General features: G+C 43.3%; 1 protein-coding gene across 4 annotated transcripts in view; it reads left to right on the top strand.

Moving 5' to 3' along the window:
* LOC115074713 (general transcription factor IIH subunit 2) overlaps positions 1 to 13,664 on the top strand; it is a 105,659-nt gene that overhangs the window by 51,967 nt on the left and 40,028 nt on the right. For all 4 annotated transcript variants that reach the window (XR_003852326.1, XM_029574469.1, XM_029574486.1 and 1 more), the window contains 2 exons: positions 1,352 to 1,439; positions 11,831 to 11,938. Coding sequence is in view for 3 of the 4 variants with exons in the window: in XM_029574469.1 (XP_029430329.1) it covers positions 1,352 to 1,439; positions 11,831 to 11,938 (196 nt within the window). In the remaining variant the exon portion in view is untranslated. The remainder of the gene's footprint in view (positions 1 to 1,351; positions 1,440 to 11,830; positions 11,939 to 13,664) is intronic.

Below are 13,664 nucleotides of genomic sequence, written 5' to 3' on the forward strand. Positions count from 1 at the left end.
TTACGCAGGGAAGGATTTTTAGTACATCTGTACCTGGACAATTGGCTGATTTGCGCAAAGTCGGTGTTGCTCTACCAGGAGGCGATACATCGAGTCTCCAGTTGTTGAGATCGCTGGAGTGGATAGTCAACGAATCCAAGAGCTGACTTGTGCCTTCCCAGTCGCTGGAGTTTTTGGGAGCTTTGTTCGACACTCGACAAGAGGGTGCTCAAGCTTCAAGGTCAGGTTCACGCCTTGTTATCCAAGTGAGTTCCGATGGTCTGGGATTACCTGCAGGTGCTAGGATCCATGACTTCGACATTGGAATTGGTTCCCTGGGCTTTCACTCATATGTGACCGTTACAGTCAGCATTGCTATCCCGATGGAATCCGATTTCGGAACAGTTATCTCCCCTTGCTACTGACTGGGTCGGCTCGGGACAGCCTGGCTTGATGGTGAGCCTCAGACAACTTACGACGGGGAGTGCTGTTGGTAGTGCCGAACTGGACGGTGGTCACTACGGATGCCAGCTTATCCGGTTGGGGGGCGGTTTGCCTGCAAAAATCGTTGCAGGGGCAGTGGTCCCAGGAGGAAGCTTGATGGTCCAGCAATCGTCTGGAGACCAGAGCGGTGAGATTGGCACTGAAAGCATTCCTCCTGCTTCTCCGGAGCAAAGTGGTCAGAGTCCTTTCCGACAATGAGACCACGGTGGCTTATATCAATCGTCAAGGGGGAACCAAGAGTCAACCAGTGGCGATGGAAGCTCGTCTCTTGATTTCATGGGCAGAACAACATTTAGCATGCATAGCGGCTTCTCAATTGCCGGAGTAGAGATACACATTTACTGACACTGTGCTAGATAATATAGTGTGCCACCTGCAGTCACTCGGTATTTCTCTGTCTCCAGCAGATGGTAGAGGTGCAAATTCTGCAGTCGGAATGAAGACAGAAATTACTCCCAGGGGTGTTAGGCTCCGTTTTGGATTCATGCTATGTTCCTGCTTTATGTATATTTTGTGCTGCTTGTAGGAAGATATGATGAAGATCAGTATGGCTGCACTCCAGTTTGCTTAGGTTCATTATTATGGACATGGCCTAGGAAGAGCATTTAAAAAATTCAACTACTCGTTTCTCTTCAAAAGTAAGAAAAGAGAATAAAGGAAAATATTAATCATTTAGTTAGCTTTAAATAATCAGATTTATGAGAAAACAACATACTAGTACTGATACTTTAAGAAAGTTATAACTTTAAAATAATTTGCAGAAAGCAGGGCCCTAGTTTTATGTGGGCCACGGAATGTTTTTTAAAATTGCATAACTTTGTGGGTTCTGTCCCCTAACACATTGTGATGGTATTTTTTTCTTGTGCAGTGTCTGAAGGCTGTTAAAATCAGAGTATCTGTAATTGGTCTGTCTGCTGAAGTCCGGGTCTGCACTGTGCTCACGCGAGAGACTGGAGGTAAATACATGAAAGGAATATTCAGCACTGATCAGAGTATAATGCAAGTGGCAATTGCCAGAGTTTCCTTATGAAAAACATTCTGTGATGCCATGTTTCTGTGACTTTGTGGAGTAGGCTGAAAATTTCCTGAAATCCTGTTTCTTGGTAATGTTTGAAACGAAGATGGTAAAGTAGAACAACATCAATAACACAAAAGAACCTCTGTGCAGCAGAAGCTAGGTGAATGGTCATATAATGACTGCCTTGTTATAAAATGCAGAACAAATACAAAAAGCTTGGATTTATGTACTTCCTGTCTTCTAGACAAGATCGCACTGTATTTCACATTTCAGAAATGCACATTCAACAGTCAACTGGCAATAGAGCTGTGACAGTCAGATTGTGTTAGAGATTTGTGACACAGTGGAGATAGTTTTGGTAAGTGAATGCCTTCTGAAGAAAAACAAACAAGCCAGGGAGGTCTTTTGTTTGCAAGGGCAGTAAACCAGCACTGCTTTTGTTATCAAGGTAAAATGGAGCTGTAAGCAACCAGCAACTCAGTTCACACAGAAACAGGAGGCAAGTAAGTACTCATACAGGGAAGTAATGGAAGATCTGATAGCTCAAAATAGTTCAGTACTTGCTAACTCAATATAGTCCTGTACAGTGACAAGAAACATGTTTCCAATGGATTGCATGAAAGCTTATAAAGAAAATATTACTTTTTTTTTTTTTTTTAGTTCAGTAAACTGAGCCATTGGGCGGTACAGACACTTAGGGGCCGATGCAATACAGTGCGCTCAGCTGAGCACACTGTATAACCTGCAGTTGGACGCGGGTTGTATAGGCGCAATAAGGGGATTAGCACCTCTACAACGTGGAGTGAATCTAATAGCGCTCATCACATGCAAATGCATGTGAATGAGGCTATTAGGTATTCACTTCCAATGCAAAAAAAAAAATGTGCGTCTAGGGTGCACATTTAGCTGAGCACTCTTAAAACTAGTACAGAAAAGCAGAAAAAAACTGGTTTTCTGTACTGCCTCCTACTTAATATCTTTGTGATATTAAGTAGGAGGAAAAACGAAACAAAATAAACTGAAAAAAAAAAAAAGTTAAAAAAAAAATGCTGGCAGTCGGGTGCAGGAAACAGACACTCAACTGACGAGCGTCTGTTTCCTGAACCCCCTGGCTGTGCGCCTGGGGGCACATTAAAAAAGCGGGCGCTGCCTGTTCAGCACCCGCTTTCTGCACATAATTATTGCATCGGCCCCTTAGGGCAGTGGGCATTTGTGGCCCACATGTTCTGATTCATAGTTGAATGTTCCAACCATTACCCCCAACTCGATCACTTGTAATTCAAAATTGCAGCATAAAGCAAGATCCTGTAAGTTTAAAAACTTTGTGTTCATGTTCCTCATAGGCAGTTTTGTTGTCTTTCTGCAGTCTTTGGTGTTATTTGAATTTAAATCTCAATAAAAATATTTTTAAAAAAAACAACATTTGAGACAGTGCGTCTTGTGCACGCAGTGACATTCTTATGTAACTTAACGATGGTATAGAAAAGATTTTAAATAAATAAAATAAAAGGACCTCTGAGTTAGTGGTTCTGTCTGGTCAAATACTGTATATTAATGTTAATAATCTTACATAGTAAGTGCTAATGGCTCCAGTGCATTCTTGGTTTTAAATCATTAATATGTCCAATGGAAAAATTCCCCTAAACATCCTGCAGTGAAGCAATCCAGCTGCTGTTCCATTGTGCATATCAGGGCTGAAGTTCAGCCAGAGCTGACTGGATGTGGAGTTGTGGTAAATATTTTCCCCACATTCCCTGGGCATGTGGTTCCACACAGTGTTGCCTCTTTCATCTTCTTCTACTCACTGAACCACTAAAATGTTTTGCCCTTTCTTGCTCCTTGCTCTTCTCCCCCTGCCATCCTTGGTGATGATCTCCCAGCTGGCAAGAGGGGATGCTGGCAGGCTTCAGTTTGCGGTTTGACTGCACAAGATCTTATAGTCTTGCAGGACTGATTGTACTGCATGTTCAGACTGTAGAGTGAAGCTGACAGGCAGCATCTCTCCCCTCCGCTGACTGGAGGCAAGAGGATCACATGGATCAAGGGAAGAGAGGATTTTACAGGATGCCAGGGTTGTTTGGGGGGGGGGTGGGGGGCGAGAGGAAAGAGAGAGTTGCAAAACTTATACCAACCAAAACCAACCCTGAATCATTTGTCTAGCAAAATTATTTCATCCAAACAAAAAATCAATAGGGTCAAAAAAACCTGTCAAACGATTTATGTCCAAAACATATATGACAGATCACTCCTTTTCCAAATGGTTCCAGAGAAATATCCAATCAATAAAAATCTTTAAAACTTCTCCTTGTTATCAAAATAGATTGTATCTTAAGCATGAATCCACTTATAGCAATACTTGCAACACTTTTTGAACTTCTGTCTTTGTTGCCAGTTTTCAGGAAATGCCAGTAGATACAATGGCATAACTATGTGTTGGGGTTGATGAAATGGCTAATGATATTTTGTTTGCAAGTGTAGTGAAAACAGCAGAGAGTTGGACAAAGAAGTAAGAGGTACTTGGTTGCAGCTCTGCTCTGATTGAAGAAATCCAAAAGATGGGAAAGAAGGGAGTAGTGGTGATTGTTGTTGGAGACTTTAATTTGCCGGATGTAGACTGGAGAATCCCATCTGCAGAACCTAACAATAGCAGAGAAATAGTGGATGCTCTGCAAGGAGCTTTGTTAGGGCTCCCCATTCCACGCTAAAACCGTGGCAAATGTTACAAAATGCAACAGCCAGAATCATCACGAATGCCAGTAAAAAAGACCACATCACCCCCATCCTCAAAGATCTTCACTGGCTCCCTATCCCCTCCCGAATACTCTATAAAACCCTGACCATCGTACACAAATCCATCCATTCTCACAACTCCAACTGGCTTGACATTCCTCTCAGCCCTATTCAGCCCAATCGACCGACCAGAAATGTCAACAAAGGAACCTTGATTGTGCCATCCCTAAAAATAGCCCACCTCTCATCAACAAGAGGTTTGTGCCCTCTCAATTGCTGGCCCATCACGTTGGAATTCCCTGCCCACAAGCCTTCGCCTCAAACCCTGTTCCTTCAAGTTTAAAAAGAAACTCAAAACGTGGCTGTTTAAACAGGTGTTTCCCGACTAATTTACCTTCACTTATCCTCACTCCTGCCACCCAGCCTGTCCCCTTCCCTATTATACATTCTTCATGGCATTTTGCTCATATCGTAATGTAATTATGTATATATATCCTCATTGCTATACTGTCCCTCTTTGATTTTATCTGACAGTTGCCTTTTGTTTAGGAGTTTATCTTATTGTTGCCCTGTACTTCTATCCTGTACCTGTGTGATCCCCCCCTCTCGTTGTTTTATTCCCTGTTATAATGTACTTTCAACCTGTTGTTCAATTGTAAACCGGTATGATGTCCACACTAATACCGGTATAAAAAAGTTCCTAAATAAATGGTAATGGAACCCACAAGAGAGGGAGCTATACTCGATTTAGTGCTCACTAATGGAGATAATGTCTCTGTTCAGGTGGGCGCCCACCTCAGCACCAGTGATCATCAAACGGTATGGTTTAATATCACAAAAAGGATATGGAAAAGAAGCACACAGACCCGAGTTTTGCAGTTCAAAAACACGGACTTTGATGAAATGGGGAAGTACCTGGAGGAAGAACTAGTAGGCTGGGAGAACGAGAGAGATGTGGAACAACAGTGGACCAAACTAAAAGGAGCAATTACCAAGGCAACTAATCTTTGTTAGAAAAGTAAAGAAAAGCAAAAGAAAAATGAAACCTATCTGGTTCTCCAAGGAGGTGGCTGACAAAGGCTAAAAGAACAGCGTTCAAGAAATATAAAGGATCCCAAAGGGATGAGCACAAAGAAGAATATCTGGTAGAACTGAGGGAGACAAAGAAAGTAATCAAGACGGCAAAAAGTCAAGCAGAAGAAAGGATTGCCAAAGAGGTAAAAAGAGGGTGACAAAACATTTTTCAGATACATCAGTGAAAGGAGAAAAGTTCAAAGTGGTATAGTAAAATTGAAAGGTGAAAAGGATCAATGTGTGGAAAGAGACGAAGAAATGGCAGAAATATTAAACAAATACTTCAGTTCTGTGTTCACTAAAGAAGACCCTGGAGAAGGACTGTCGCTAGTTAACAAGAAAATAGAGGGGAATGGAGTAGATGTAACTCCATTTACAGTAGAGAATGTATGGGAAGTGCTGGGGAAACTGAAAGTGGACAAAGCCATGGGGCCTGATGAGGTTCATCCTAGGATACTAAGGGAGCTCAGAGATGTGCTGGCGGGTCCACTGTGTGACCTGTTCAATAGATCCCTAGAAACGGGAGTAGTGCCGAGTGATTGGAGAAGAGCGGTGGTGATCCTGCTTCACAAGAGTGGAAACAGAGAAGAGGCTGTTAACTACAGACCAGTTAGCCTCACCTCTGTGGTGGGAAAAGTAATGGAGTCGCTGTTAAAAGAAGGAATAGTGAACTATCTACAGTCGGAAGAATTGCTGGACCAGAGGCAGCATGGATTCACCAGGAGAAGATCCTGTCAGACAAATCTGATAGACTTTTTTGACTGGGTAACCAAGGAATTGGATCAAGGAAGAGCACTCGATGTCATCTGCTTGGACTTCAGCAAAGCTTTTGAATCGGTTCCGCACAGGAGACTGGTGAATAAAATAAGAAGCTTAGGAGTGAGTGCCAAGGTGGTGGCCTGGATTGCAAACTGGTTGACGGACAGAAGACAATGTGTGATGGTAAATGGAACTTACTCTGAAGAGAGAGCGGTGTTGAGCGGAGTGCCGCAAGGGTCGGTGTTGGGACCGGTCCTGTTCAATATCTTTGTGAGCGACATTGCGGACGGGATAGAAGGTAAGGTTTGTCTTTTTGCGGATGACACTAAGATCTGCAACAGAGTGGACACGCCAGAAGGAGTGGAGAGAATGAGACTGGATTTAAGGAAACTGGAAGAGTGGTCGAAGATATGGCAGCTGAGATTCAATGCCAAGAAGTGCAGAGTCATGCATATGGGGTGTGGAAATCAGAAAGAACTGTATTCGATTAGGGGGAGAAGGGCTGATGTGCACGGGGCAGGAGAGAAACCTTGGGGTGATAGTGTCTAATGATCTGAAGTGGGCGAAACAATGTGACAAGGCAATAACTAAAGCAGGAAGAATGCTGGGCTGCATAGAGAGAGGAATATCGAGTAAGAAAAGGGAAGTGATTATCCCCTTGTTACAGGTCCTTGGTGAGGCCTCACCTGGAGTACTCTGTCCCTTCGGAGACCGTATCTCCGAAGGGACAGAGACAGGATGGAGGCGATCCAGAGAAGGGCGACCAAAAAGGTGGAGGGTCTTCATCAAATGACTTATGAGGAGAGATTGAAGAATCTAAATATGTACACCCTGGAAGAAAGGAGGAGCAGGGGTGATATGATACAGACTTTCAGATACTTGAAAGGTTTTAATGATCCAAAGGCAACGACAGACCTTTTCCGTTGCAAAAAAATCAGCAGAACCAGGGGTCACGATTTAAAACTCCAGGGAGGAAGACTCAGAACCAATGTCAGGAAGTATTTCTTCACGGAGACGGTGGTGGATGCCTGGAACGCCCTTCCGGAGGAAGTGGTGAAGACCAAAACTGTGAAGGATTTCAAAGGGGCGTGTGATAAATACTGTGGATCAATAAAGTCTAGAGGATGTGAATGAAGAGAAGAGGCATGGGGGTGGCTTGCGGGAATGACTGCTATTACCTGGAGATGAATATCCTTATTCAATAAACACACACACGGTTGATGCGTTCCAACATTGCTCTATGCTTCAACGGCAAGAGGAAACATGGAAAAAAGGATTTGCATCCACATAAAAGCAGGGGAGTAGCTTGCTTGTTACGGTGGTTTCTACCCCAAACCAAAAATGCCTGATATTTCAATGCATATCCAGCATAGCTCTCTGCTTCAACAGCAGGGGGAATGAAGAAAAGATGTTTTATATTCAGACATCTACCAACAAGGACTGAATTACATAGTCTAGGTAAAACAATTAAGCATGGGTGTAGCTTGCTTGTTGCGGCGGTTACTACCCCAAATCAAGCCTGATACTTCACTTAGAATACGTATCCAGCGCAGCCCACTGCTTCAGGGGAATGAAAGGAGGATTTATATTCAAACAACCAACAAAGACTGAATTCACAGGCTGGATAAACAAGCGTGGGAGAAGCTGACTTATTACAACAGTTACTACCCCAAACCAATTAGCTGGATACTTCACTCAGATGCAGGTCCAGCACTGCTATCAGCGATGGTGGGGGTGGAAGGGAAATAGAACCAAAAAAAGTTATTTAAAAGGACAAGAGTAACAGAAAAGTATAAAAAAAAAAAGTGTGAAAGCTTGCTGGGCAGACTGGATGGACCATTTGGTCTTCTTCTGCCGTCATTTCTATGTTTCTATCCCTTTCTGCAGATTTCAGAGTCAGATGTGTTGTCTGGTACGGTGCCGCTTTTTCTGCCTAAGTTGGTGTCGGCATTTCATGTTAATCAGATGGTGGATCTCCCAGCTTTTTCAGATTTGGATTCCTCTGCTCCTCATGCAAGAGTACTTAGGCCCTTGGAATGTGGGGCAGGTCTTATTGAGATATCTAAAGGTGACTAATGACTTTAGAAGATCATATCACCTGTTTATGTGGAATGGTACAAAGAGGGGTGGTCAAACCTCTATGGACACAGTTGCGTGTTGGCTTAAGGAGGCGATTGGTTCGACTAGTAGTGGAAAGTTTGAGAGCCCACTTGACACATTCTCAGGCAATGCAGGGCAGCAACATGGAAGATTTGCAGGGCAGCAAAATGGAAGTCGCTGTATACTTTTTCCAGACACTGTCGTTTGGTTGTGGGGGCTCCGGCTTCCATGGCCTTTGAAAGTGTTCTGAGAGTGGGACTCTCCAGGGCCCATCCTGGTTAGGGAACTTAGGTACATCCCAGGAGTCTAAACTGATTTCGGTATGTACAGGGAAAAGAAAATTGGTTCTTATCTGTTAATTTTCATTCCTGTAGTACCACAAATCAGTTCAGAACCTGCCCAAATAGGGGAGGAGAGTCATCCACTCATTCTGTTAATTGGCATCCAATGCAGAGTTGTTAGTTGGTGTTTTCATGCTGTTGGTTTCGTTTTTGACTGCTTAAGGTGTCATCATCCTCCAGTTTGTAGGGAGAGTTTAAGGTTGAACTTTTTTAGAATATGGATTATTGCTTGGGTACAGGTCAATACTGAGGGATTGCAGGTGGCACACAAGGTTATGTAGCAGTGTCAGTAAAGCTTTCTGTATCTCCATCTGCTGGGAGGGATGCAAAACCCAGGAGTCTGGACTGATCTGAGGTACTACAGGAATGAAAATTAGCAGATAAGAACCAATTTTCCTTTGTGAGAGCCAGGACTATCACCAGACAAGCGGCCAGTGAGCCCTTCAATGATGTGGCCGGCTCAGCTGCTTAGGCACAATAGGAATGACTTGTCTGACTGAAACAGTCTGCCCCCCCCCCCCCCCCCCATACTCAATCTCTGTCTCACAGCATGTCTTCCCTCCCCATACACAATCCTCCTTAGCCCATCTCCACCCCACTCTTTTCTCCCTCACCAGCTCATCTCCCCAACACACTTTTTCCCCAGCTGCTCTCTTCACATCCTCTATGCCCTTAATGCACTCTCTCCCCAACCCCATCGGAGCCAGTCTCAACACCCATCATCCCACCCACATGCCTTCTACGCCAGCTCTAATCCCCCCCCCCCCCCCCAACCTCTGGAAGCTTGCCAAGGACCACAGCTGTTCTGTTGTCGTCTGGCTCCTCATGGCTCTCGGTGAGTTTGAACTACGTGATGCCCGAACTCCCACTCTGTTCTCACTGGGTACTGCATGGCTCAAACTTGCTGAGAGTGGTATGGTGCCAGGAGAAAACAGAACAGCCATTTCAGAGTCTCTGCCGATAGTAAGCCTCCGGAGAAGGTGGGGGGGTAGATAATGTATTGGGGGAAGAGAGTCAGAGAGCCGCGCTTGGTTCCCAGGCCTTACAATGAAGACCACCGGACTAAAGCCCTAAAACTGTAAAGAAATGCCGGCCACTGTAGTACGGCACACTGAGGCCTTAATTTATTTATTTATTATTTATTTTAAGTTTTTCTATACCGGCATTCGCGATAAAAATCGCATCATGTCGGTTTACAATTAACAAGTGGATAGGGAACAAAGTCAAAAAATAACATTTAGTAATAAATAATAATAATAATAGTAGTAATGTAGTGTTCTTTATACCAAAGCCATGGTGATGATAAAAACAAAACCTTGCAAAAAGTGAGATGTCATTACTGGACTTAAGGAACATTAGGATATTAAGCATCTTCTTTTCAAAAGCTTTTTGGGGTTTTTTTTTCCTTTTTGAAATACCAACTTCAGTGGCATCCCTTGAACTAAAGATTCACTTCGACTATGGGGTAATTTAACATCCTGCATAACTTACACTAGTGCAAAGGGAAAGTGTATGTGTACTTTGCCTTTGAAAATTATCTCACTGAAACCACTTGCATACAATTATGTCTGCTAAAGCAGTGGTTCTCAACCTTTTCCCCATCGTGGCACACCTGACAGACCACGCTCACATGTGTGACACACTGCTCATTACAATTCATGGCAGAAATAAAAAGTAAAGGTCCGGTAATTATTTTTATTGTTAAGAATGACACAAGGAAAAGATACGTATTCTGTCTGAATAGAAACTGCATAAATAGTAAACATCCCACACCAAAACATCACCAATTTCCAGCACTTAAACAGTAACCACCTTACCTAAGAAAAGGCAACACTGAAAATATTACACCAGGCCTTAAGACACCAATATACCTCCTGTTAGGAAAACGGACCAAGTCAGGCTGCTATAGAGCCCTATACAGAAACTACACGCCAGCAGAAAAACTCACCTAAATCACATGTGCTGACCCTCACCTAACAAAGAATAAAGAGACCAAAACGCATAACTAGAAGCATGCAGACAAAACTGAATTGGAAAGCGCAACAAGCCAGAGTCTCTGTATGCTCCCTCACCTAAACCAGCTTTCAATCACACAGAGACACACATGCTCTCTCTCTCTTACTTATACACACACAGGCTCTTAATCATACATACACATACATACAGGGGAGGAGGAATAGCCTAGTGGTTAGAGCAGTGGACTATGAACCAGGAGACCAAGGTTCAAGTCCCGCTGTCACTCCTTGTGACCTTGGGCAAGTCACTTTACCCTACATTGCCTCAGGTACAAAAACTTAGATTGTAAGTCCTCTGGGGATAGAGAAATACCTACAGTACCTGAATGTAAACCGGTGTGATATCTCAATTGAGATGAATGTCGGTATATAAAAATAATAAATAATAATAATAATAAATAATCTCTCTCACACACAAAGGATCTCAATCACACAAACATACTCTTTCACACAAACAGGTTTTCAATCACAAACTTACACATACAGATTCTCAGTCATACACTTACATTCATGCTATCTCTCACACACAGGCTCTCAATCACACACCTATTCTCTTTCTCATATATATAGGCTCTCAATCGTTCACATACATGCTGTCTCACTCACACACATACACACACACACACACACAATCTCAAACACATATGCTTGTTCATTCACACACTCTTCCCCCCCCCCCTCCCGAACTAACGGCAGCAGCAGCATCCTCCCAACCCTAAAGGCAGCAGCAACCTCCTTCACTTTCAACCCTCGTGGAGAAAGGAGTCCCATTGGCCGCGGGGTTTGACATTGTTCCTCATTTTACTCCGAGCTGCACTGCTCATCCTTCATGCCGCGCCTCTCTTCTTTTCTTCAGGCCGATGCTAACCGCACTAGTATGGTCTTTTCTTTCCGCGCACGCACCTGCTGCTCACCACTTCCTCTTCCGGGGCGGGAAGAAGAGAGCATGCCGGTGCTGCGTTCCGCCTGGGCAATCATCATTTTAAGCCCGGGCGGACGACCTATTTCGCTTGGGTAGGGAGGAGCAGCTGGGTCAGCGGGGGACCAGGAAGTGTGGCAACACACCTGTGTGTTCTTGGTGACACACTGGTCAGTCAAAGTAAACTTGCGTGCATGCAGAACACACACATGAAATTTTATCCACATATTAGTCAGGTCTCTAAAGCACTCTTTTTTTTTTTTTTTTTTTTTTACCCATGGAAATACCTTTGAAAATGACCCTCCCTATGTCAAGTACTGTCGCAGAACTTTTCAATTATTTTGTAAAAGAATTTGGACGTTGTATATCTTCAGCATTTGTCCTGTTACAGGCACGTACCATGTCATTTTGGATGAAAGCCATTACAAGGAATTGCTGATGTACCACGTTAGTCCGCCCCCTGCCAGTTCAAGCTCGGAGTGCTCTCTCATCCGAATGGGTAAGTGCTCTTGCCATGAAAGCTTCAAAATCCTCCCCTAAACCAACCGTACGACACTGGGTCAGATGTACTAAGCTTTTTTCTCCTTAGACTCAAAATGGGAAAGTGCCTTTAATACATCTCATCTCCTGTGTGACTTAACCAAGTCACATCAACTTTGTTCTGCTCAAACCAAGATTACAAACTCTTAGAGACAGGGAGCTTGCACCTATAGTCTATTCTGTAACATTTGGAAATCATTTATTCATTAATGGATTGTTACTGTGAGTGCAATAGTTACAAAAAGCAGTAACAAGATGGGTAGAAATGCAAAAGTAGTTTTAATGGTTGCAGTATGTAAGAGAGGAGTGGTGCTATGGAGGGCAACAATGCTTGGGTGTAGTATTATGTAACTTGCTCTGGGCTGCAAAGGTAGGGCGGATATCAAGTTTAACTATCTAAATAAAGCCCATAACTAGGTGGGAGTGAAGAGAGACAGTATGGAAAAACAGACCCCTATGACGTAATTATAATGGTATCATTCGAAGACAAACAAATGTTACTTGGTTGTAGTAGTCACAGGTAACAGTTACAGATGATGCAGTATGATGCAGTAATAGAACTAAAAGGCAGCATGGAATCTGAGGTGACATGGGAGAGAGAGTGGCTGGGATGGGTACAAGTACAGTGAGGGAGGAGACAGGTCAGGAGCTTTCTGAAATTCATGAGGTCAGGTATCAGCTGTATGAGATGGGGAGCAGACCTCAAGGAGCAGAGTCAAATATTACCTTAGTCAATCCGAACAGCGTCTTTGCAATATAAGGAAAGTGTTACATGCTGAATGTGTATGTAAACAAAATTCACACCAACAACAACTGATTGAACCCGGAACAAAAGTAACCTTTTTTCATACGTTTCCTTTCCCCTGACCAATTCCAAATGTTGGTAGCATCAGGAGAGAGACTGCGTCTCAGGAAAGGTTCATTGAGTGTCATGCATATTCTAACTATGAGACTGAATGTATTATACTGTTTAGAGCAAGTCTTGACCTACAAGGCCTGTACAGGGTGTTTATGCAACTCTGTCAAGATGCAGTGAGTTTCTGAGCTATGTTTTAAACAACATGGGATGAGACTATTTATATATGTATATTGTATGTATGTAGGCTGAAAATGTGCATTGGTTTGCTGACAGTAGGAACTGGTTCCAACTGAGCTTGGAAGCCCAAAGTAGCATGGATAAACTTGGGACTATATTAATTCATGTCGATTAAGAGCCCATAATCAATAAATTAGTAAAACCATATAAAGTTATGTCCTGTCCAAGATACCTGCTTAACCAACAAGCAGGTGGAGGATGAGCACACCAAAGGATAAATCCACTGTGAGCAGGATGTGTTCAAAAGGTTAAGAAACATCTACAGGCACAAAGCCATCTTGAGCTATCAGTAGCCCGATACGCCATTCTACACTCGGTGTAAAAGATTTTGATTCCTTTCTGGTTTTACCTTTCTAAATATTTGACATACATGGAGATATTCATGTTCTATCACTGTTGAAGATGTTTTTGGTCTCCCGCCCTGTACCTCTCAATGCAGCCAGTGCGAAACACAGCCCGTATCAGGGGGCTCACAGTGCTGTTACTATGAACTGATTAAACTGCTTTAATCTGCAAGGTGCATCTGCCTGATAATTGATTTGATGGAATGAAAATTCTACTGATACCTCAAGACGGCTTTGTGCCTGTA

Source organism: Rhinatrema bivittatum, chromosome 1 (genome assembly GCF_901001135.1).
Source record: "Rhinatrema bivittatum chromosome 1, aRhiBiv1.1, whole genome shotgun sequence".
Taxonomy (NCBI): Eukaryota; Metazoa; Chordata; class Amphibia; order Gymnophiona; family Rhinatrematidae; genus Rhinatrema; species Rhinatrema bivittatum.